Below are 26,589 nucleotides of genomic sequence, written 5' to 3' on the forward strand. Positions count from 1 at the left end.
ATTTCTTTTTTTTTTCAAAGATTCGTATAAACTTCTTAAAATTGTCGTCATGATCTTTCCCCATTGCTGTGGCAACGCGAGGATATTCGGATGATTTGTAATAAAACAGTCATATCATGTTTAAGGAATGATACCACTTCCTCTGTTATGACGACATTTTCATCCACGTAAATGACTGAAAATAATTGAAGAAATAACTTAGTATAGATACAAGGCAGAACATTAGGCCATTGAAATTTTATGACATAAGTGGACTTCAAACCACTGGACCCTTGCCGATGTAGGTTCGAATCCCAACAAGGACTTTAGATTCTTTCATGTGAGAAGACTAATATAACTTTCATAGATAACCACCATTTATAACCACTATATCTAACTATGACACAGATCCAATTTGAAGCATTATAAGCAATGGGGGACAACAATTTTACTCTATTCTAATCCATGACTCATAGTATTCCAATTACAACATTTTGAAAGACACTGATTAAGTTAATCGGGAACATGTTACTGTCCCCCCACTTTAGTGGCGGGCATTTAGATTTACCCTTGGCCGTCCGTCCGTCCGTTCTCTTTTGTGTCGCACGTAACTTAAAAATTATTTGACCTAGAGTCATAAAACTTTACAGGAATATTGATCAGCATGTGTAGTTGTGTACCTGGGTATTTTCTTGTGGATTTATTTAGCATTTTTAGAGTTATTGCCCTTGACTTAGAAAAATTTGCAATTTTCATTTTGTGTCGTATGTAACTCAAAAAGGATTTGACGCAGAGTCATTAAACCTTACAGGAAGGTTGCTCAGCATATTTAGTTTTGCACCTGGGGTTTCGCTTGTGGATTTATCCAGTATGTGTAGAGTTATTTCTCTTGACTTAGTAAAACCCGTTTCATTATGTTGTTATTTGTTCCTTGAGTGCTTGAGTTAGAATCAACCAACTTTACAGGAATAATGATCAACATCACTAAATTACAGGAATAATGATTCACATCACTGTGAAGCTATGAACCTGGGACTTTGCATGTGGATTTTTTTCAGTTTTGTTAGAGTTATTGCCCTTGACTTACAGTAGTATAAATTTGCAATTTTCAACTTGTTCATGGATAGCTCAAAAAGTATTTCACTTTTTGGCCTGAAAGTTTACAAGAATGTTGGTCAGCATGTGTACTTATGCCCTTTGGGTTTGCTTGTGGATTTATTCATTATTTGTAAAGTTCTTGCCCTTTACTTAGTAAAAGATTTTTAGTTTTCAAAAAAAAATTGACCTAGAGTCATAAGATTGACAACACAGTGGCGCGGTCGGGGCACCCGTGTCCTATGCACACATTTCTAGTTTTTGTTGCAGTCTTTATTAGTTCGTTGTAAACTTGTAAAAAGAAAAAAATGACTGAATAAGTCACCATTTATGAGATATATTAGAAGAATTATCGGTAATGAGGCTCAAACCTACCACCCCTGTCATCAATGGCCGCAAGGCCGAACCAAAACCCACAACCGTTATCGTCGCCGTCCCAATTTGGTGGAGTCTCCTTCATTATAAAATTTGGAATAGTTTTCTTAATTTCGGTAAGCCAATCATCATACTTGTCAGATTTTGGCGCCACCTTTTGGTGAAATTCTATGATATCCGGTCTCAGTATCTTCCAGACGCTCATTATACTAAGATAGTTCCGATAGTCGAATATTTTGTCATCACACCACACGTAATGAACAGTATTTATGACCTTGTTTCTGCACAGCTCACTTAATCCAGAATTCCGGAAACCAACAAGTTCGTGTAAAACTATTTCCGCTTCAAAATTGTCTGATATTTTCATATCCGCTTTTATGTCCGTGTCAGGGATGGAAATAAGTCCTCCAAAGTAGCTAACAGCACTAAGACTGTCAAGGGCACAGAATATAGCTATCTCGTACACTAAAGTTAGGCACACAGCAACAAATATGGCACTCAAAATATATGCACGAAATGTGCATTTGCACCTCTTCCTAGATTTTCCCATTTCTAATACTTATACGTTTCTGAAAGACAAAAAAAATAGATAATCGAGTGATATAATATGCAACAATACAACGGCTCTGCTGTCTATCTTCTAAAAGAATTCTTTCTTTAAACAGTAAAATATCGGTTTTGTAGATTTTCATAAGTATTGCACATTCTCTTATTTGCAAGAAACAATCGAACAAATGACTGTAAATTATTAATCGTTCCGATATACAAACGTCTGGAAGTTCGGAAAATCGGAATATTACTATAATGTGATAAACCGTGGTGTAACATCATAATTACTTTATCATTTACAATTATTGCAAGTCTATAAATAATAATTCCAATAATAATGTTATTGGATAGGCGTAAAATGCAAATTAGTAAGAGTATATAAAGTTAAAAATGGTCTCCTTTCACAAAACCTAAAATATATTTTACCAATGTTAGTTTCAGAAACAACATATTATTCACTTAAGCTTGGGACAATAACAATTATATACAACCCCAGGTGCATCGAAACGTACGATAAGTCATTTATATACCGTCCGCTACCGAATTACTGAATAGATGAGACATTGATGTTCGCGAATCAATGAATATTTTCAAATTAAGATTGTAAGAAAAGTTTAAAGCCCCTAAAGTACCTAGACATTTTTTTGGTTTGCTCAGTCTAATATGCTAGCTTAAGGTGCATACTGACCTTTAAAAAAACATTAATATTAGCATATTAGACTGATATATACCAAACCAAAAAAATGTCTAGGTACTTTAGGGGCTTTAAACTTTTCTTACAATCTTATTTTGAAATACAAATAAGTATTATGCGGGACGAGGATACATAATTTTACAGTACATGTACTTTAAACTTTGATATCAACAACACTGTTAAGTCTCATGTTAAAATAAAATCAAGAAGTTTGTTTGTTGTTGTTGTTGTTGTTGTTGTTGTTGTTGTTGTTGTTGTTGTTGTTGTTTTCTTATAACACTAGATAATGATTTTTTTATAATCTAACAAATACACAATATTTTCTATATTAAATACGATTTTAAGTGCTCATTTGCTTTCTTAATGAGACTATAGATAACATTAGTTGCGTGATTTGCAATAGCTTTTTTGGTGGTAAAGAAAAACACACTTCTGCTTATAAAAAATACCTAGGTACTTAAATTCTGAAACAATCTCAATATTTCATTTTTGAATTTAGAGGTGTAGTTTCCATAATCCCCTCTTGAAAATATAAGAATTTTAATCATAGAAGTATTCAACATTAATCTATTTTTCATATACAGCTAGAGCTTTTTGTAAATATGATGTTGATAGGTCAAGTGACTGCATTTTGCTACAATTTGTCATATGTTGTTTTTTATGGATCTAATTCATACCTGGACAAATGAACACTAGATATTATTTTCGTGTGCATGTACATATGTTTTCATATAGATCTTATTTTCGTATAGAAATTATTTAAGTTTAGATATTATTTTCATAAAAATCTTATTTTCGTGTAGAAATTATTTTTATATAGATATTATTTTTATATAGATATTATTTTGAAATAGATATTATTTTTATACAGATCTTATTTTCGTATAGATATTATCTCGTATAGATCTTATTTCCATATTGATAATAAATAGATGATTTTGGCGCGATTTTAGCTACAGTTTGTGTCAGACACGTTTGAAGATAGATGATTTTACTTATTTGCCACTCCCATTATTATTGCTATCTTATAATTTATTGTATTCATATTTTTATTTTGTTTTTAATTTTTTACGATAATTTATAAAAATGAAATAATAATACTATAATACTGTATAATAATAGTTATATTTGTTGCGTATTCTATAAAAGTAATATCCGCGGCAGACAGAAGATGCCGAAAATGACTCGTTATTTTCAAACTTACAGTTTTTCTTCTTCTTTTTTCTTTATCTGATAATTAATAATGTTAAGATAATAATGCATGAAAAAAATCGTAAAGATTGACCCATAAATAAAATTATAAAGTTATAAGTAATGTAAGTAGTCTTGATTAGAGTTCATCCGCCCGTGTATGGAACAAAAAGTAGCTTTCGCTGTCGAGTACGTATCCCGGACATGTCATCAGTCTTACCTTAATATTATATATTTCATATTTATATTAATAATCAATTAACGTTAAAATACGTTTTTAATGCACTAAATTATAAATAAATCTTATTTTTGTAGATCTAGTGTCAATCTTATTTTTCGCCTTCGGTATCCAACATAACGTGTAGATCAGGATGGTTTAATATTAGTGTAACAGATCGATTTTTCATTAACTTTCAAAAAAAACATAATTTGTTTACTTTCCACAACGCTTTATTTCATGGAGGCATCCATTTTGATTGCCTTGCCAAGTGCATTATATAAGAAGTGATTTGATTGGCTCTTATCATTATAATAAACGAATCGATTTTTAGATTATCTTTTTGAATAACCAATCAATTGTTTGTTTATTGTCTGGAAGCAAATAAATAGCCGAAACTTGTCATTGATAGTTAGTTCGGTGCTGTACCGTCTAGGTCAGTACAACAAGGCTCAAGCCTTGACTTTAAATAAAGACTTCGGTCTTAGAGTAAACACTTTCAAGTGTTAATTTAAATCGACTGTATCTATCAATTTATTCATAAAGCTGTACTAATCATAAATAAGATTTAAATTTACTTTAAACTTATTTAATAAACTTTCATTATATGATATTATATAAACAATTGGGACTTGATTAAAAGATTGTTGTTTATTTAAATTTACTTAGTTGTTACTTGTATCCCAACAACAAACCCACAGAGTACATGTTCCTCATTACGGCCAAATTGTGATCGCTATATGTCCGAACGAATCTCATTTAAAACTGCCACTATTACATTAGTTACAAAAGTTACTTCCCTTTTAATTTTTCACATAACAAAACGAAAGTAAATAAGAAAAAAATGGACACTCTCGTTCAGTTAGTTGGTGGTTATAGGGAACGTGATAAATTAATACGATTATGTCAGTATGTTGCACGATTTCTGGCCGGTACAGGCCAGACCAATATGGGTGCTAGACTCGGCATAATCGCCCAGGAGTTCGGGAAATGCCGTACTGTACTGCGGTTATTTGATGACATTCCAATGCTTGCCTACACATTGCACTATGGTCTAGGTAAAAAGGTCAGTATTTAGTACGTTCCAAAGTTTGAAGTTAATCAGAGTTTAATATGTAGTATGTTTTGCTGTAAATTTGACAGATAATTGGACAGGTCCAACTCATTGAACTTTTGTTAATTTACTGATTAAATAATTAATGATTTTTAGAGTGATTTGAGTCAATGATTCTCTGTCTTTTCCACAGTTTTGCTTATCCTAAAGTCAAAGTGACCACTTTTTTACTGGGTATCTTGGCAGATGGGGGGTGGGAGAGTCTGGGTTACCAATGTGTGGTAACTATGATGCATTAATCAACAAAACGACAAGTATGTTAATTCAGCATTTCTTCTGCCTGCTTTATATCTGTTATCTTTTTAAACAGCAAAGAATTTCAATAAAAATTTTATACTTTCAGGAGTCTAACAGTGGGATACGCTTTCTGACATTATTGGGTAACTGTGCCAATCAGCTGTACTTCCCGTTAGAACATGTGTCATGGTGCGCCCAAAATAAGATCATTGATAGGCCACAAAGCAAGTGGGCTACAGCATGTATTGTAGCATGGGCAGTGTCACTCCTCACAGAAATAATAAAGTAAGATCTAAAATCTGTTTGTACACACTGAATGTGAGACTTAATGTGGAAGCCTATTTGTTAATGTATCAGTGATTTTTTTTTCGTGTATTTTACAGCCGAATAAAGGCTGTTTTCTGTAGCTCAAAATAGGTATATTTTCCCCTAATAATGCTAATATTTTCCCTAAAATGCCCTGTGCACATTCTTCACCAGAACCATGACTTAACAGCATCTGACTAATATCAGCTAGAAGATAAAGCTGTTCCTATAGATAGCCTCTGCTATGTACCATGCATGTTAAATTGAAATAAAATTGAAAAAAAAAAAAATGTTGGGTAAATTCGATTATTTGATTTCCCTTTTTTATGATTTATCATGCTATATTTTCCCCTTCAGAAAGCCACAGGTTGTTTTGAAAATTGCAAAAAAAATCACTGCAGTGTATCTACAAATGTATGCTTAAGCCAGGAACCATGGCAGTGCTGGCATAGTGGTTAATGTATCTAAGTCACTACCAGGAACCAAAGTGGTTTGCACACCCATATTAGATGGGAATATGCAACAGTTCCTGATAAATACTATTGATTTACACTGTGACTTTTGATTGCCTGAGTGCATTCACAAGCTATTTATAGACTTCTTTTGCATGTTAAAATTTGCATACAAACTTAAGTGTTACCATGGAGTTTTACTTTGAAAACCATCATTTCTGTTTTATATAATTATATTGATGAAATTTCTTTTTCAGAATGGTTAAACAACACTGTTATTAACATGTCTTGTTTTGCAGGGCCTTCATAAGAATAAATTTAAACAGGAATTCTCAGAAAAGATTGCTCAAAGAACAGCAGTTAGAAGCCCGCAATGAAAGGTATGATTATATGTTGATATATAGTTAATCTGGGTTCCCTCCCCTAACACTATTGCTTTCCTAAGTAGATATAGGCAGGGAACCAGAGTAATATTCAGTAAGTCTGGGTTCTCTTCTCTTACACTAAGTTTATCATAGTAAATATAGTCAGGGAACAATATAATATTCAGTTAGTCTGGGTTCCTTCCCCTTACACTAATGTTTATCATAGTTAATATAGAGAAGGAACCATAATAATTATTATGGTTGCCCTCCCCTTACAATAAGAAATGTTTAACGGCTTCCCCCCTGACGGTGTTTGAACACATAGGACCAGGGATCCTTATGTTACCTAATGTGTCAACCACTCAGCCATGCTGCTACTTATCTTTATCTTTAGTGTATTGGGCTTTTATTTCATGATAAAATTATAAAGGTAGGGGATATTTGAATGAGTGTAGATTTGATACTAAATTTATTAAATGCCTTAAATGAAATCATATTATGCAAGCCTCTATTTATCACACGTTCAAAAAGGGAACAGTTTCCAGTAAAAAAAAAAAACAACTTAAACTTTCATTGACTATAATGTAACGCCAACATTAGAGCACTTTAATGCTTTGACTCTATGTTTGTATATATAACGCAAATGATGTCACGTCAAAGTGTTATTATACTAGTGTAATATCGTTTTTGTGTCGCCTCTACGGAGTAGTGGCGACATAGGGATCACTTCTACGTCATCTGTCTGTGCATCTGTCTGTGCGTCTGTCCGTCACAAAACTTGTCCGGACTACTCCTCATAAACTACTGATGCAATTTCATCCAAACTTTACAGGAATGATCAGTACCAAGTCTAGTTGTGCATATTGTCAGCATTTTCTGGTTCAATGATTTTTGTCAGAGTTATGGCCCTTTAATAATTTTTATTTTTAAAGTTTGTCCGGACTACTTCTCTTATACCACCAATGCAATTTCAATGAAACTTTACAGGATTGATCTGTAGCTCAAGTCCTTGCGCATATTGCACGGGTTTTCTGGTTGAATGATTTTTGGCCGAGTTATGGCCCTTTGATAAAAAGGTGTTTTTTTCTGTGTGTTGCCAGATACACAAAAGCTTGTCCGGACTACTCCTCATAAACTACTGATGCAATTTTATCCAAACTTTACAGGAATGATCAGTACCAAGTCTAGTTGTGCATATTGTCAGCATTTTATGGTTCAATGAGTTTTGTCAGAGTTATGGCCCTTAAATAATTTTTATTTTTAAAGTTTGTCCGGACTACTTCTCTTATACCACTAATGCAATTTCAATGAAACTTTACAGGATTGATCTGTAGCTCAAGTCCTTGCGCATATTGCACGGGTTTTCCGGTTGAATGATTTTTGGCCGAGTTATGGCCCTTTGATAAAAAGGTGTTTTTTTCTGTGTGTTGACAGATACACAAAAGCTTGTCCGTAATACTCTTCATAAACTACTGGTGCAATTTTATCCAAACTTAACAGGAATGATCAGTACTAAGTATAGTTGTGCACTGTCCGTCTGTCTGTCCGTCTGTCACAAAACTTGTCCCAACATAAAATTGGCCATCATGAGGCGACAAATGTGATCACTGATCGCTCTTGTTATTAAATGGCTTTAGTAGGCTCCTACGCTGTGGTGTATGTGACAAAAATACAAAGCACATAAACCACGACACAGGAGTGTAATAAAGCCATTTAATAAAAACGATATTACACTCACTAGTGTAATAACATTTAGATATGAAGTCATTTGCATTATATATAAACATAGCATTAAGCGGGCTAATATATGCATTACACTATAGGTGTGTCATTGAAAAGTGACTCTTTTTTAGCTCACCTGTCACAAAGTGACAGGGTGAGCTTTTGTGATCGCTTTTCTTCCGGTGTCCGTCCGTCCGGCGTCCGGCCGTAAACTTTTGCTTTAAATGACATCTCCTCATAAACCACTAAGCCAATTTCATCCAAACTTCACAGGAATGTTCCTTTGGTGGTCACCTTTAAAAATTGTTCAAAGAATTTAATTCCATGCAGAACTCTGGTTGCCATGGCAACCGAAAGAAAAATCTTTAAATATCTTCTTTTAACAACCCTAAGAGATAGAGCTTAGATATTTGGCATGAAACATCTTCTAGTGAGTGTCTACCAAGTTTATTCAAATAAAAGCCCTGGGGTCAAAATTGGCCCCGCCCCAGGGGGTCATTGATTTTCCCTATATGCATATAGTAAAAACTTAAAAAGTCTTCTTTTAAAGAATCCAAAGAGCTAGAGCTAAGATATTTAGCATGAAACATCTTCTAATGAGTGTCTACCAAGTTTGTTCAAATAAAAGCCTCGGGGTCAAAATTGGCCCTGCCCCAGGGGGTCATTGATTTTCCCTATATCCATATACATGTAGTAAAAACTTAAAAATCTTCTTTTAAAGAATCCAAGGAGCTAGAGCTAAGATATTAAACATGAAACATCTTCTAGTGAGTGTCTACAAAGTTTGTTCAAATAAAAGCCCTGGGGTAAAAATTGGCTCCACCTCGGGGGTCATTGACTTTCCTTATATGTGTATAGCAAAAACTTAGAAATCTTCTTTGAAAAAAACCAAATAGCTAGAGTTTATGTATTAAGCATCAAACATGTTCTTATGGGTGTCTACCAAGTTTGTTCAAATAAAAGCCCTGGGGTCAAAATTGGCCCCGCCCCGGGGGTCATTGATTTTCCTTATATGTGTATAGCAAAAACTTAGAAATCTTCTTTGAAAAAACCCAAATAGCTAGAGTTTAGATATTAAGCATGAAACATCTTCTAGTAAATGTCTACAAAGTTTGTTCAAATAAAAGCCCTTGGGTCAAAACTGTTTTTAACTATATGTGTATAGTAAAACTTAAAAAATCTTCTTTTAAAAAACCCAATGAGCTAGAACTTAAATGTTTGGCATGAAACATCCTCTTATGGGTGTCAACCAAGTTTGTTCAAATAAAAGCCCTTGGGTTAAAATTGGCCCTGACGGGGGGGCCTATATACAGGTGAGGGACCTCAGGGCCATCATGGCCCTCTTGTTTACAGTTTACCTTCTAATTTTATATATGTGATAAATAGAATATTATTTCCTTGTAGATTCAATACTAAATTAATTGAACTCGTTGAATGAAATAATATATTGATCGCCAATGGCTCGCATAAAATAATTTTATTCAACTCATTCAATAAATTTAGTATTAAATCTACACTTATTCATTATCCTCTATTTACATTTACTTTGTATCCTCTATTTATCATGGATTTAGTGATTGAATATTATAGCATTTAAAACTCATAATCTTTCACAATATGTCAGTATGACACTTAGATTTCAAGGCCTTTACCTGTACTTTCAGCGACTCATCTGAGATGACGACTAACATACGAAGTCAAATACGTGCCTTAAAAAGTCAGGAGAGAGAACAATACTTGGCTATAGTTGAAAATTGTGCCGATCTTTTCAATGCCATAAATTGGCTCCCGGCTGGATATCTTTGGGCAGGTAAATTCACATCCAGATTTTGTGGCGGCATGGGAGCCATTTCCTCAGCAATAAAACTGTACCGTATACACAGTGCGAAATGGAATGTGTCATAATTGGGTACGAGACTGTTAAAGTTTTTATTATTTAATGAAAGATGCATAATGTATCCCCTTGTAGATGAAATAAATTCATGTTAAACATGGCCATTGTTTAGAATTTTGTTATATTGTTAAAGATGTATTAAGTTAAAGATTTAGTAATAAAACTTGTTTTGTTGTTACCAATGGCTCAAAAGGGCCAAATCGTTAAAATAATATTTGAATAGATTTTTTTCCCTGTTTTAAGCTTTACTGATATTCATTTTATATGATAGGACTATCCTTGTTTGACAAAGTTGAGCCGCATTTTTATACAAATTTTTTTATCAAGTTTGTTTTTGTACTACTGCATCTTTCACTTTACCCTTAGAGATATCACTTTGAAACATAGAAAACTGTTTCTTGTTCTCCACCATTTTTAGACAGGAATATATACATGTAACTGTAATATATGTCATGCACTTTGTCTTAATTATTCTCCCTTTTTCCCCTTTATAAAAAGGGAGTTTTAATTCTGCTATTCAGGGAATGGTAGACTGTGTTTTACTATAGACAGTTCTCATTAGAAATCATGTTCCAAAATAAAATATCTTGCTCATTCAATGCTGGTTATATATTATATGGCAGTGTCTCTTTTGATCTTGAAAATAAGACTTTTTTATGCTTCATGAAAGTTTTACATGATTATATATTACCTGGTTTATCATTTAGTCCTTTTTATTCTGTCACAAAAACAAAAATGTACATGTACTGAATATTCTCCTTTACTTGCTTGTCTTTTTTGAAGATTTAGTCAAGCTATTATGAATGTTGCAGCATTGTTAATGTTGTTGTTGTTGGCGTGCAAAAATTTTAATGTAGCACATTATTTTATCATTTTTAAAGTTCTCAACATAGATGTTAGATAAAGGGGCATAATTCTTAAAGCTATATTTTTTGGATTATGTAATTATTATCTAAGCCACAAAGTTTTCAACCTCGACAGAAAGTCCTTGATAAAGAGGAGTTTAACCCCTCAAAACGTTGGAGGTTGAAAACTTTGTGGATTAGATAGTCATAAATTAATTGTTTCCAGAGTGATTATTTTTTTTGGAGTTATTCCCCTATTTTAACTTAAAATATTTGTCAAAATTAGTTTGACTTAGTGTTAACATGGCGTGCATGCTCTTGTTGATTGGTATTATGTATGTGGGTATCATTTATGAACCTGACATGTCTTTACTTCATTGTGCCTGGCATGAATTTATTTTTGCACATACATCTGTCATATTACTTTTTAAATTTATTTATTCATGTAATAAAAGTAATATTTGTTGTCAGTGTTTTATTATAAACTTAAAATGATATTTTTTTCAATCACTTGAAAATCAAAAAAAATTTATGTGTATATTGTTATAAGTCCTATGACATGTGACACAGGGTTGTAAAAAAGGTGTAGCCTGATCAGAACTTAATTCAGGACCCTTAAGGGCTTTGGAATACCGGTCCGCTGCTATCAAGTTGCTTAAACATCTTACATCTCCCTTATAAGTGAACATTTCTGTATCTTGATATATAATATGGCTATGAAAACAGTTATTATAACAGGTAGGGGACTTTTGTATTGCTTGCAGTACTTTGATAATTATTGCCTATTATTAAACTATTTTGCTTTGAAGTATGTATGGAATGGATTTTACTAGGCCATGCTCTTATGTGGCACAGACGTATAAAGTGTGATGCGTTCTTGGACTATTGAAAATCTATGAGAGCCAAATTACAAGCATAAGGGGAAGAAACTCTTATTATTATCCCTGTGCTATATTGTCCCATATATTCTATGATTATGTTAGAAACATCTTTACTATTTTAAGTGACATTATGCTTATTTTTTTGTTGTCAAGTTAAGCTTTATTAGTTAAATTATAATATATTTCAAAAGATTGTCTGTAATAAGTGTTATTCACCTAAAATGGATAGTAGAAAATGGTATTTAAGGATAAAATATTTTAACTTCATGAAATACAAAAAGACTGCCCCAATCTATTCGTCAATTGAAGATTGCAGGTACATTTTGAAATATATTTATAGAATTATCCACATGGGTTTTTGATTGTTTTTGTAACTAAAAATAATTTTGGCAAAATGTATTTTTTTGTTTTAATTTTTTACTTTGACCTGTACATTCACTATTTACACGGGCATAATGTCACTTTAAGACATTAAAGATTTTCTGTCTGAATGGTTCTGGTTTTAAAACATGCCTTAAATTAAGAAAAATATGAACTTGTATGTATTAAACAGATATATTAGTGTTGTTTATGTAGTTTATATCCTATTTAACATTTTTACTTTTGCTTTATTATTAATAAAGATACTAAAATGGAGTATTCTGGAACTTGACCATTAGTAATTCCCTACAAGGAAACATGGTTGCTATAGTTACCCCAGTGGGTTGGACCTTGAGAAGCACTTAGCCACAAGGTCACATGATCTTACATCAGATAAATTGATTGTAACATACTGTAGGTTATGGTATGTGTCTTTGTTTGATATTCATAGGAATATAATTAGTTTATAAAGATCGTAAGCCGGTTAAATGACCCTTTATTATACTACACGTTTGTAAGGTCGCTTTCATTTGACAATTGTGGCGTTTATATTATTTTGAATACACAGCTTCTGTCATTTTACCAAGAAATCTCATTTTTTTCTCTAAAAAGGAAGTTTGCTGTGTTATAAATTTGTTAATAAATGAAGATTACAAACAGATTACATCCCTGTATATAAAAGGTTTCTTTTCAATATAACCCAAGCTGGTATATGCAAAATATTGTCTATATACTAGGGTTATATAACCTACCAAAAATCTTTATAAGTAATATTATGAATGATTGTTTATATATATAACCTAAGCCAGTATGCTAGGGTTAAATTGCAAATAACTATTAAAATATAACCTGTTAAGAATCCTTGTAAAAAATTTATAATATAACAAACTTCTGTTATTTAAAAAGCAATGAAATTTCTGCATAAATTGACAGAAGTTGTGTATATAGTTGATATAAATGTCATAACTAAATTTTATATAAATGTCTTAACTATCTACTGAAAAAGGACATTACAAATGTGAAGTATCATTTCAACTGTATGTAAAGGATGTATAGTATTATTGAAAGATGCTGAAAGCTAAAGATACAGAAATATATATGAATGTACGAAAGCAAAAAAAATTAATTGTTAAATTGTAAACGGTGGTGATGTATAGCAATTAAATATTTATATCAGAAGTTGTATTTTGACAATTACAAGTTTCAGGTGTAAAATATAATATATTTTCTGATACGCTCTTTTGGTATCTTTCAGGGTTTTTTAACCAGGTTTTCCGAAGGTAAAAACTGGTTATTAGATTGAGGTATGTCGGCTGGCGGGTGGGCGGGTGTAAACAATTTCTTCTGTGCGCAACTCCTCCTACATTTCTCAATGGATTTTGACCAATATTTTACAGAAGCTTTGTCATCAAGTGCCCGGGGGTTTATTGTCGGGGCTTTGCTATTGGATAATATTTGATTTAATTATGGCCCTTTGTTTTTTTTTCCTTATATAGAATATATAGTAAACAATTTCTTCTGTGCGCAACTCCTCCTACATTTCTCAATGGATTTTGACCAAACTTTTACAGAAGCTTTGTCATCAAGTGCCCTGGGGCATATTGTCGGGGTTTTGCGATTGAATAGTATTTGACCTATTTATGGCCCTTTGTTTTTTTTCCTTATATAGAATATATATATAGTAAACAATTTCTTCTGTGCTGAACTCCTCCTACATTTCTCAACGGATTTTTACCAAACTTTCACAGAAGCTTTGTCATTAAGTGCCCTGGCGCATATTGTTGGGGTTTTGTGATTGGATAATATTTGACCTAATTATGGCCCTTTGTTGTTTTTTCCTTATATAGAATATATAGTGAACAATTTCTTTCATGCGCAAGTCCTCCTACATTTCTCAACGGATTTTGACCAAACTTTCTCAGAAGCTTTGTTATCAAGTGCCCTGGCACATATTGTCGGGGTTTTGTGATTGGATAATATTTGACCTAATTATGGCCCTTTGGTTTTTTTCCTTATACAGAATATATAGTGAACACTTCGTGGCAATTCCTCCTACATTATTCATGTTTTACATTGCACATAGTTACATTGTTTGTTGCTTGTATTTGTATTTCAAATACAACATATTTATCTACAATGGTGATAATTGAAAACCTGGTTTCATGGCATTGCCATGTTTCTTGTTTTATCTTTCAGTGATACATTTATACATGTATATTAAAATAATTATGATATAACAGAATTCCTAATGTAAAAGATGTGCCAATTATATGTTGAAAGTTTATCCTTGTCATGTTTACTAATTTATGTGTCACATTTTGTACTGGCATTTCTTTGTAATATACAGCATCTGAAACCTAAATGAGCATATAATGTATGAATAAAATTGTACAACAACAAAAATTGTTTACCTTTTTTTTATTTTTATTTTTTTTTAAATAAATTAATGTTCATTTTATAATATATTCAGGGATATTTTATTTTCTATACCCACCATTTCATATAATTTATCTTTAATTTATCTTGGAAGAAGATAAATATAAATCTATAATAAATCTCTATGATTTTATAGTAGTACAAGTATTATATTATATCTACAAAATGTACTTCGATTTAAACCTTATTTAAAAATTGAGTAACAATAAATGGTCTAAGGGGAACAACTTACAAGTCTGTTTTACTATATTAAATCAGGGTCTTTCAAATAGAATGGAATGTTTTTAATTTTATATACATGTATTTTGAAGACCTTACCGTACGTTAAGGGAGAGAACTCAAATCTTCCTATTGAACTTTTTTTTTTTAGAAATCGCTTTCCTTTGTTAAAGGTCATGTTTTATACAGTAGCAATGAAATGATAGTGTTCACAGCAATTAATGCTGCAAGGGAGACAACTTGCTCAATTGTTTTGGTTTATTAGATACATATTTCTCTCCCTTGAGTGTAAACATATCTTAATTAATGGTATAAGAGAGACAACTAGCGCATTATTACATTTTAGGTACCTGTTAATCTCCCCTTATTTATATATTCATAAGTTATTAGATAAGTACATTGTAGTAGAGCTGTGATCATTTAAGGTAGTTTCTTCTCGTGCTGTAGAATAAATTGTCCGATTTCTGCGAAGCGGCCAGTCCCGTTTCTGCAGGCATGTTCGTTTGAAAGCTCTGGTGGATCCGGAAATGTAAAATGTATGGAGTATACGTCAGTTCGCCAATTAAACGGCTGCTCCTCCATAAAGTTTTTGAAGTCCTTATGAAATGTAGGGTGACATTTTAATCTGAAGCACATTACTTGTAAATGTTTCTCTATTTTAATGTACTGAGGATATTTTTCATAAATTTTATAGGGTAATTCTACGGCATTATATAAAAAGTCTTCAGATTTATAGTTGGCTAATGCATCCTGCCATCTTTTTATAAAAGTAGCTCCTGGTTTTGCCATTAAAACACCTAGATTTATCGTATTTGGAAAATTACCCTGTTGTATATGGTCGAAGTTTGCTATGACGTCATATCCTTTTTGTATGACGTCATCTGGATTTTTGAGCCACAGGACATCCCAGTCCATGTAAATGCCTCCGTATCTCAGTAAACATTCGGCTCGAACTATGTCACTGCGGTGCTGAGTATAAATGACTTTGTGTCCATATATGCTAAAAGGTTTCTCCCGGTGTACAAGGATAACTCTTTCATCTTTCAATATTCTCTTATAGTAGCCTCCCTTTAGTTCACCGTCAGTGTGTATATATACCTTCTCTGGATTTAAAATGAACAAAGTGCTGAGCATGCTCAGAAACATCATAAAATCCATTTCCTTTGAGCCAAACCAGACGTAATGGACTATTTTCGGAATAGTTCCCGGTAAAATTGATTTAGCTTCTTTCTTTTCAATTGAACTATAGAGAATTGTTCTAACCAATTTACCGAAATGTGTGTCTGATTCAAATTCATCCGCGGGGTTTAAAGGTGAACTTAAAACATAGCAAGGTGCATAACTACTGTTCGTTTCTTCATTTACAGTTGTACAAAACCGTGAGTTATTAGGAATTTCTTTATTTTTCTCAAACGTTCGTATAAACTTCTTAAAATTGTCGTCATGATCTTTCCCCATTGCTATGGCAACGCGAGGATATTCGGATGATTTGTACTCCGAGAATAAAACAGTCATATCATGTTTAAGGAATGAAACTACTTCCTGTGTTATGACGACATTTTCATCCACGTAAATGCCTGAAAATAATTGAAGAAATATCTTATAATAGCTACAAGGCAGAACATATGAGCAGTAGGCCATTGAAATGTTATGACATAAGTGGACTTAAAACCACTTGACCCTTGCCGCCGTGGGTTCGAATCCCAACAAGGACTTTGTATTCTTTCACGTGGAAAAGCTATCCATAAGTGTCATATTTAACCACCATACATATATTTGTTTGTTTGTTTTGGGTTTTACGTCACATCGACACAGTATAGGTCATATCGCGACGTTCCAGCTTTACTGGTGGAGGAAGACCTCAGGTGCCCTTCCGTGCATATATAACTATGACCAAGACCAAATTTGAAACATTATAAGCAATAGGGGGCAACAATTTTACGCTATTCTAGAACCCCTTGCTCACAGTCTCAATTAGAACATTTTGAAAGACGCTGATTAAGTTAATCGGGAACATTTAATTTATCTCGTAGTCTTTATATGTTCGTTGTTAATTTGTAAAATAACAAATGACTAATTATTAACTCTAAATTTATGAGAAATCTCGTATTAGAAGAATTATCGGAAATGAGGCTCAAACTTACCACCCTGTCATCAATGACCGCAAGGCCGAACCAAAACCCACAACCCTTATCGTCACCGTCCCAATTTGGTGGAATCATCTTCATTATAAAATTTGGAACAGTTTTCTTAATTTCGGTAAGCCAATCGTCATACTTGTCAGATTTGGCGCCACCTTTTTGGTGAAATTCTATGATATCCGGTCTCAGTATCTTCCAGACGCTCATTATACTGAGATAGTTCCGGAATCGAATATTTGTTCATCACACCACACGTGAAATGAACAGTATTTTATGACCTTGGTTTCTGCCCAGTCACTTAATCCAGAATTTCGGAAACCAGCAAGTTTCGTGTAAAACTATTTCCCCGCGTCAAAATTGTCTGATATTTTTATATCCGCTTTTACGTCCGTGTCAGGGAATGGAAATAAGTCCTCCAAAGTAGCTAACAGCACTTAGACTGTCAAGTGCACAGAAAATGGCTATCTCATACACTAAAAAGTAAGGCCACACTGCAACAAAATATGGCACTCAAAATATAAGCACGAAAATGTGCATCTGCACCTTTTCCTAGATTTTCCCATTCCTAATCCTTATACTTTTCTGAAAGACAAAAAAATAATAATAATCGAGTGATATTAATATGCAACAATACAACGGCTCTGCTGTCTATCTTCTAAAAGAATTCTTTTCTTTAAACAGTAAAATATCGTTTTGTAGATTTTCATAAGTATTGCACATTCTCTTATTTGCAAGAAACAATCGAACAAATGACTGTAAAATTATTAATCGTTCCGATATACAAACGTCTGGAAGTTCGGAAAATCGGAATATTACTATAATGTGATATAAACCGTGGTGTAAATTTCTAATTACAATTTTAAATTTTTAAATTTAGAAAGTCTATAAAATGAAATTCCTTTTTTTATCGGAAGGCGTAAAATGAAAAAATTGGTAACAGTAAAAATTAAAAAGGGGTCTCCTTCCACAAAACCAAAAAAAAATTTACCAATGTTTTTAAAAAAAACATATACCGCTTAAGTTTTGGGACAATAACAATTAAAATACAACCCCAGGTGCATCAAAAAGTACGATAAGTCTTTTAAATATCCCGTCCGCTCCCCGGAATTACTGAATAGATGGACATTGATGTTCGCGAATCAATGAATATTTTCAAATTAAGATTGTAAGAAAAGTTTAAAGCCCCTAAAGTACCTAAACATTTTTTTTTGGTTTGGTATATATCAGTCTAATATGCTAGGTTAAGGTACATACTGACCTTTAAAAAACATTAAAAGTGAAAATTCGACGTGTAACTGTCGGTATTTTATGGACAATGCTAAACACTATGTATTTTGTTGTCCATTTTTTAAAACTTAAAGAGTCCTCTGTGTAGAAACTAAAACTTTTAATCAACGATGATTTTAATCATTGCGGTAGCAGTGCTAACAACTTGTAATGAAATGATATAGTTTACGTGTTGAAAAAAATATCGAACACTACTGGCTGTTTCCACAACATCTGATATTTTATAACATCTTTCAACATGACTTGTACCCTGGTTCCATGGGAACATTGAAGTCTGTTTATAATTGAGGAACGAGCCCGTGCTGGATAATGGATAGGCTCGATCCTTACACCTATAGTTGATTTATTTATATGGGTTTTTTTTTCTTCAGTATAATTATCTTTCTGAGAACAAAATCTATTGTGCTTCCCTTTACATTAAACTGCAATCACTTCTGCTAAATAGAATATATATCAAATTTATCTTTGGGAAGGGCCGATCGCTAAAGTTGTAGGAACTTTTGCCCAGTCTTTTGCCTATTTATTATTCCGAAAACATATTGTTTGTGTGTACATTTTCATTTATACAGTATAATAACAATAAATTATGTTTAAACAAAATTAAAATGTTTACAAAAACCGTTTACTTCCGGTCATTGTAACATAATATTATATTGTAAGCTTACTCAACTGAGCTTGTAATATTTTGTAGTAGAATGTGTTTACCCACTGTAAAAATCCAAATCCATGAAAGTCACTTTAAGAAGTTGAATTTTCTGTAAAGTGGACGGCATTAAAAAACAGGTTAAGCACTATTAAAAGCCGGTTTTTTTTTCAAATTTATTTATAATGAACACTGACCTACACATAAAATGTATATTTATCCAATGCGGGGTACAAAGATACACGTCTAGCGTTATATAACACGAGCATAATCTGAAAACGAGGCTTCAAAAAGTTCCGTGCAACAGGCGTCGGCCATTTTCAAATCACGTAACATATTTATCTTATTCTTAAGCTTTTGAATAATGAATAAGAAAACGATCGTAAATATTGAATAAGCTGACATTGATGGCTGAGTTATAAATTTATAATGATCATATTTGACACCAGGTGCACGCTTAATTAATGGTGAATAATAGATGAAAACGAACATTTTACTCTAGATGTAGAGTGTCATATCGTGCAAACAGTATAATTGTGTTTTAAATCGATTGTTTTCATTAAGATTTGTTGAGCAATCGAAATTCCGACACCTTCCCGCCAAACTTCGGATAAGAAACTCGAACTGAACATTAAGGATATGTAATTTTGATTTAATCAAGGCTACAAAAAAGATGTTTATAAATAAGGTAATGATTTAAATGAGTTGCCGAGTGGTTAAGGTCTTAAAGACTTCAGCCCAATTGCCCCTCACCACTGTGGGTTCGAATCCCGACATGGACTTCAGATTGTTTCATATTAGGAAGCTAACCAAGTAGTTTACGGAACGTAGGAAGTTCTACACTCAGGTGCCCGTTCGTGCCTGAAAAATTGCACGCGTAGATGCACCTGAGGCCTGCCTCCAATAGTAAAGCTGGAAACCCGCCATATGACCTATACTGGATTGGGTTCGACATAAAACTCAACCAAAAAGAAAAGTAAAAATAAGTAATATCGTACTTTCAAAGAACACAGCTGTAATCATCCAGCCCAGTATCACAAATGTTATCATTAGTCACGAGATATATATTCCGAATGTTTTTTCAGAACAAGCTCTTGCAGCAATCATTTGTCTATACGTATTGTTACTATGCATCTATCCTACATAAAAACTGGACAGTTTCACATAAATTATAGCAGACTTATAGATATGGCTGGTAAGATAAACTGATAACACTCTATATCAGAAATTACAGAGCTCACCCACCTGACGTATCTCGCACGGTTTTAAATCTCACTAACGTCCATTTATCCTAATTTTAAACTGATTAAAAAGTCTTAACAATGATCTATGTGCTCCACGTCTTAAAAAACCTTTAAACAATTTTAAAATGTTTCAGTTTATTTTAGGCCAAACAATGAAATAAATGGGTTATAAACTCTTGTAGCGCGTGCAGGGCTTCTTTTTGCAAAAGAGAATTCTGCGTCATATTGTCACTTTTAAATACTAGAACATTTGAGCCGTGTCATGACAAAACCAACGTAATGGGTTTGCGACCAGCATGGATCCAGATCAGACTGCGCGGATGTGCAGGCTGGTCCGGATCCATGCTGGTCGCAAATGCATTATGTGTGCATCAGCGTGATTCCAGATTCATGCTTATTTCAATAAAGTATTTGAAAATGTATTCAAATGTAAAATGTTGTCATGTCAACAAGCAAATGGCACTTATAGAATCCACATAGATTAGGTCAAAATATGCAAATAGTCCATACGGAGTTAGCCAGGCGATGATAAATACTGCAAAATCAGGCATTAATCGCACATAGCTTGTAAATTATTACTTGCATCTTGATTATTTTTTTTAACTTTTTATAAAATCTAAGTACATGTTCTCTTGAAATATTTTGGCTCATCTGAAGGAATGCAGATTTAACTAGAGAAATATATAAGCCGCATCACGACAAAACCAACATAGTGGGTTTGCGACCAGCATGGATCCAAACCAGCCTGCGCATCCGCGCTGCGCTGTTCGCTTACAAACTCCATAACAAGTAGAGAAACTGATAGCGAACAGCATGGATCCTGATCAGACTGCGCGGATTCGCAGGCTGGTCTGGATCCATGCTGGTCGCAAACCATTATGTTGGTTTTGTCGTGACGCGGCTCATACATTTTAATTTTGAATGCATTTTTAGCTCACCTTGCACAAAGTGCAGGTGAGCTTTTAGGATGGCCAACCAAATGGCGTCCGTCGTCCGTCGTCCGTCCACATTTTAAATATTCTAAGGACATCTTCTATGATACCGCAAGGCCAATGTTAATGAAACTTGGCAGGAATACTCTTTGTATGAAGCTCTATCAAGATTGTTCAAAGAATTCCATTTCATGCAGAACTCTGGTTGCCATGGCAACCGAAAGAAAAATCTTTAAATATCTTCTTTTAAAGAACCCAAAGAGCTAGAGCTAAGATATTTGGCATGAAACATCTTCTAGTGAGTGTCTACCAAGTTTGTTCAAATAAAAGCCCTGGGGTCAAAATTGGCCCCGGCCCGGGGGGTCATTGATTTTCCCTATATGCATATAGTAAAAACTTAAAAAATCTTCTTTTAAAGAACTGTAAAAGCTAGAGCTTAGATATTTGGCATGAAACATCTTCTAGTGAATGTCTACCAAGTTTGTTCAAATAAAAGCCCTGGGGTCAAAATTGGCCCCGCCCCAGGGGGTCATTGATTTTCCCTATATATGCATATAGTAAAAACTTAAAAAATTCTCTTTTAAAGAACCCAAAGAGCTAGAGCTAAGATATTTAGCATGAAACATCTTCTAATGAGTGTCTACCAAGTTTGTTCAAATAAAAGCCCTGAGGTCAAAATTGGCCCTGCCCCAGGGGGTCATAGATTTTCCCTATATATGCATATAGTAAAAACTTAAAAAATCTTCTTTTAAAGAACCCAAAGAGCTAGAGCTAAGATATTTGACATGAAATATCTTCTAGTGAGTGTCTACCAAGTTTGTTCAAATAAAAGCCCTGGGGTCAAAATTGGCCCCGCCCCGGGGGGTCATTGATTTTCCCTATATGCATATAGTAAAAACTTAAAAAATCTTCTTTTAAAGAACCGTAAGAGCTAGAGCTTAGATATTTGGCATGAAACATCTTCTAGTGAATGTCTACCAAGTTTGTTCAAATAAAAGCCCTGGGGTCAAAATTGGCCCCGTCCCAGGGGGTCATAGATTTTCCCTATATGCATATAGTAAAAACTTAAAAAATCTTCTTTTAAAGAACTCAAAGAGCTAGAGCTAAGATATTTAGCATGAAACATGTTCTAGTGAATGTCTACCAAGTTTGTTCAAATAAAAGCCCTGGGGTCAAAACTGGCCCCGCCCCGGGGGTCATTGATTTTCCTTATATGTGTATAGCAAAAACTTAAAAATCTTCTTTGAAAAAACCCAAATAGCTTGAGTTTAGATATTATACATGAAACATCTTTAAGTAAATATCTACAAAGTTTGTTCAAATAAAAGCCCGGGGGTCAAAACTGGCCCTGCCCCAGGGGTGTCATTGTTTTTAACTATATGTGTATAGTAAAAACTTAAAAAATCTTCTTTTAAAAAAACTAATGAGCTAGAACTTAGATGTTTAGCATGAAACATCTTCTTATGGGTGTCTACAAATTCTGTTCAAATAAAAGCCCTTGGGTAAAAATTGGCCCGGGGGGGGGGCTATATACAGGTGAGCGACCTCAGGGCCATCATGGCCCTCTTGTTTTGTTTAATACCGCACGATAAGAAATATAAATGATAGGTATGTATATTATTCTTTGTGAAGGATTGATATCTACATGTCTATCCATTCTAATTTACACAAAGACGTAAAGTTACTGAAACTTGTTCGGAACTACATTTAATAAATGGGTATTTTCCATGATATCTGCATTTATTACTACCGTTTCTTTTGTTAAAATGAATTGTAAATTAGTGGAGGTTTTAGTATTTTAAGCTTATTTCAAATGACCGTAAACATGAACAAATGGTTAATTTTAGTACCCTTTTTCGAAACTCAATTTTGACAATAGTTTTTCTAATCCGTCCTTAATTCTGTAAGTCAGTCGGTCAGTTATATCGACCAAGTTAATGCAAACAGTAAAAAACACTAAAATACTTGTGATCAAGTTTTTTTCTATAAATACAGGATTTATTTTCATCGAGTGGTATGAAAATAAAATATTCAATAAACCGCGGTAGCCACGAGTGAAATATGATGATTTTCTTACCACAAGATGAAAATAAATTCTGTATTTACATAAAAAAATCTTGAATTTTCTGTTTATTAATATACATTTTGCACTTTTTTGGACATTACAATTTAAAAGACTTCCCCAAAATATTTGAGTATTGGCTGAATTTAGAAGAAAGTAGTCCGGCAAAACATCAGTGAAAATACGGAAAATATCTTTCATTGCAGTGAAAAATAAACTTTTTACAGTTTAAATACGCATTTTATTTCATCATTATTTCTCAATATTTCATTTATAAGTTTATCATTTAAAATATAATATTGCACGGTCTCTTTTGTTCTGACACTGCATGTGAATAATGTCTCTGCATTTGTTTAATGACTAAATAACTGCCGTGCAATACATGCAGATACCAGGAAGACAACTGAACGCTTTCCAAATATAGACCACTTTAAGATTCAGAATCCCCGAATCTGTTTATTAATGTAACCCCTTTATAAGTTTTAATTTCCTCTAAATTGTATTTCATAATGTCATTCAAATTAATATTTTTTTAATAAAAAAAATGGCCCACCTGTTTAAAATCAATTATTTCAACTCCGCACAACTCTACGCCAGGATCTACTTCCGGAATTCCGATAAGAATAGCTACTGTAAATTATCCATGAACAGAACTTAAATTATGTTTCTTACTAACTATTTCTGGTTTATACACTTGAAGGAAATATTATCTTTAACAAATCATTCTTCTCTCGGCCCACGCATGCTGATTCAGAATAAAGAGCATAAGTTGATCGTTACATTTATGCATGTGTTTGTTTACATATAAAATCTTGAATTTCATGTAAAAAAACCTCATGATTTTCTTGTACATACTAGACTGAACTGGACAGGGTTTCAAAAACAATCGTCGTTTCCGCTGGTTCGAATACTTGTGACCATTATCCATGGAAATCATAAAGGTGTCATTTTTTAAACATTAATTTATTTATTCATTTATTCATGCATCCATGCATTCCTTCCTCCCTTCCTTTCTCCCTTCCTTCCTTCCTTCCTTCCTACTTCATCTATTTATTTATTTATTCATTTATTCATTCATTCATTCATCCATTCATGCATCCATGCATTCCTTTCCTTTTCCTTCCTTCTTCATTCATTCATTCATTCATTCATTCATTCATTCATTCATTCATTCATTCATTTATTTATTTATTTATTTATTCATTTATTCATAGAAGATATTTGTTTGCATGTAAGATTGAAACGGAAAACTAGGTGTAATGTAAGAGCTGTTTAGAGTGACGGCTACTATGAAAATTATACATGTACTTCATAATTTCACTATAAAACTATCAAATGTAATTTCACTGTCCACTGAAAAGTATGTAATGGCTTCTATAAGGTTTTACTTTCGGCCAAAATCAATAATTATTGTTATGTTGTTTCTTACACATGTATAAATATTCCTAAATAAATTATGTTTAAACCAAAAGTATGTAATCAATAAATCTATCTAATATTTGTAAAACAATTACTCTATCCAGATGTTCGGACGGTGAAATCAAATCATTATCAATGATAATGTTAAATATCCTCAAAAAAATCATCAGATATTGATAATATGTCGTCAATTATTTTCGAATTGAAAGGTGATTTTTATATTGCACAATCCCAAATTCGAAAAATGGTTCTATATGTTTGTACGTTGTACAACAGTTTAGTTTTGAATGTTGCTTAAAAACGTGTGTACTTTGTTCAATGGTTTAGGATCGTATCTTGCCTCTGTATGATTGTGCATAGCACAATCGGAAAGATTGATTCTACATGTTTGAAATAGGTACATGATCATTCGGATAGCTTTTGAAATCTTAGTAAAATCTTAAAAACATGTACTTACTCGTAAATTATGAACCTTTATTTTGTATCTGTCTTTGTTTTCAAAGTGATAATAATTCATTTGTATGTGTATCTCTGATTGTACTTTTATTGGTCATTTATTTACACTTAAATTAAGTTGTGAACCGAGCGACGTCAATTAATTGATATTTTGTTTTATTTATTTCTTTATTTATTTAATTTACACTGATTGATTAATTGATTGATTTCATTTACATTGATTGATTGATTGATTGATTGATTGATTGATTGATTGGTTGATTGATTGATTGATTGATCGATTGATCGATTGATCGATTTTTATTTCATTTACATTGATAGATTGATTGATTGATCGATTGATTGTCCGATTGATAGTTCGATCGATCTATTGAGTGAGTGATTGGTTGATTTTGAGTGCAATTAATAAATATACTCACTGCAACAATGTATGTGGAAAAAACACAACTCATAAAAAAGGTTTTTGTAATTTAGTACTTCCGGCCAATTAGATATGTTAAAGAAAGTTTGGATATAGTATAACATTATCGGTTAAATACTGTGTAATCTGAATAATTCCACGACGACCTCCAAGACCGTGCAATATCATGTAATACAGTCGTCAAAAAAGAGTGTGTTGTATGTCCAAATTATTTTTATAAAATTCAAATGTGGTGCCAAACGAAATTAATAACATCTTTTAGTAAAGGTTACAATTAGCTAAATTTGGTATGATGAAAAATGAAACCATGCGTTGTCAAACTTAGTACTTTCATTCACGGATTTGACCAAAGTTTTACGAATTATAAACGATAGAACTATACTAGAACTAGTTTTGTCTTTTACGGTAAGAACGTATTGTATAGGCAAATAATGAAGTTGATGAGTACCTAATTATAATGAAATCACTTCTATAGATCTAGCCAACAAACATGAAAGCTGGTGAACCTAGTTGATTGACCTACAGCAATTAACTGAAATAATATTAATTTTGCCAACATTAGTCACAAAACCAGGTGAACGTTAAACAACAAGAAAACAAAAAAACACCATATCAACACTGCAAATGAAAATAATTAGTGAAATGTATAAATGTAATTGCAAATAGTATGTATATCTTCTCTAATTAAGTTTTAAACGTGTAATACCTTTTAAAACTAACCTTTTATTTCTGATATTTTTATCCGTTACTTTTATATTTACGCTGAGCAGGAACATTTTCTATCACTAGAAGTGAAGTTAACAAAAAAATGAAGTAACGTTAACCAGTTGTAGAAAACTACTTGAGTACATTGTTTTTTCTTACTTTGTTATAAATTACGGAAAGGCACGGTGCCATATTACTGTCTACAGTAATTAGCGTTGATTGGACAATTAAAGGGAGAGAAATCCATTGCTGCGTTTTTTAAGTTGCGGCAAGGAAACTAGACTTCTCGTCTGTATCGTAATAAAGAAGCCTCATTTCTAATGTTTTTTTTTGTTTTTTTTTTTTTTT

At 32.8% G+C, this 26,589-nt stretch overlaps 3 protein-coding genes across 3 annotated transcripts; 1 reads left to right on the forward strand and 2 right to left on the reverse strand.

Annotated features, from left to right (window-relative positions):
- LOC132725223 (uncharacterized) lies at positions 1-26,566 on the reverse strand. Its single transcript, XM_060710307.1, has 3 exons — positions 26,257-26,566; positions 1,450-2,018; positions 1-175 (listed from the first exon to the last, which is right to left on the reverse strand). Exons 2-3 carry the CDS (start codon positions 1,997-1,999, stop codon positions 48-50), a joined length of 678 nt encoding a protein of 225 aa, XP_060566290.1. The 5' UTR covers positions 2,000-2,018; positions 26,257-26,566; the 3' UTR covers positions 1-47.
- LOC132725222 (peroxisomal membrane protein 11C-like) lies at positions 4,924-10,304 on the forward strand. The gene is made up of 4 exons (XM_060710306.1): positions 4,924-5,166; positions 5,558-5,736; positions 6,509-6,589; positions 9,961-10,304. The coding sequence occupies exons 1-4, from the start codon at positions 4,945-4,947 to the stop codon at positions 10,199-10,201; spliced, it is 723 nt and encodes a 240-aa protein (XP_060566289.1). The 5' UTR covers positions 4,924-4,944; the 3' UTR covers positions 10,202-10,304.
- LOC132725221 (uncharacterized) lies at positions 14,740-16,531 on the reverse strand. The gene has a single exon (XM_060710304.1). The coding sequence runs from the start codon at positions 16,444-16,446 to the stop codon at positions 15,352-15,354; it is 1,095 nt and encodes a 364-aa protein (XP_060566287.1). The 5' UTR covers positions 16,447-16,531; the 3' UTR covers positions 14,740-15,351.
- Positions 26,567-26,589: the final 23 nt, after the last annotated feature.

Source organism: Ruditapes philippinarum, unplaced genomic scaffold, assembly GCF_026571515.1.
Source record: "Ruditapes philippinarum isolate M1 unplaced genomic scaffold, ASM2657151v2 ctg8475_1_1_1_1, whole genome shotgun sequence".
In the NCBI taxonomy this organism is placed as follows: Eukaryota; Metazoa; Mollusca; class Bivalvia; order Venerida; family Veneridae; genus Ruditapes; species Ruditapes philippinarum.

Excerpts from the sequence above, each read along its gene's own strand:
- LOC132725223 (XM_060710307.1), bottom strand. The coding sequence starts at position 1,999 with ATGGGAAAATCTAGGAAGAGGTGCAAATGCACATTTCGTGCATATATT. Across the intron at positions 176-1,449 it reads GGCCATTGATGACAGGGGTG|TCATTTACGTGGATGAAAAT; the intron begins GTAGGTTTGAGC and ends AATTATTTTCAG.
- LOC132725222 (XM_060710306.1), top strand. The coding sequence starts at position 4,945 with ATGGACACTCTCGTTCAGTTAGTTGGTGGTTATAGGGAACGTGATAAA. Across the intron at positions 5,167-5,557 it reads ACTATGGTCTAGGTAAAAAG|GAGTCTAACAGTGGGATACG; the intron begins GTCAGTATTTAG and ends TTATACTTTCAG. Across the intron at positions 5,737-6,508 it reads CTCCTCACAGAAATAATAAA|GGCCTTCATAAGAATAAATT; the intron begins GTAAGATCTAAA and ends CTTGTTTTGCAG.
- LOC132725221 (XM_060710304.1), bottom strand. The coding sequence starts at position 16,446 with ATGACTGTTTTATTCTCGGAGTACAAATCATCCGAATATCCTCGCGTT.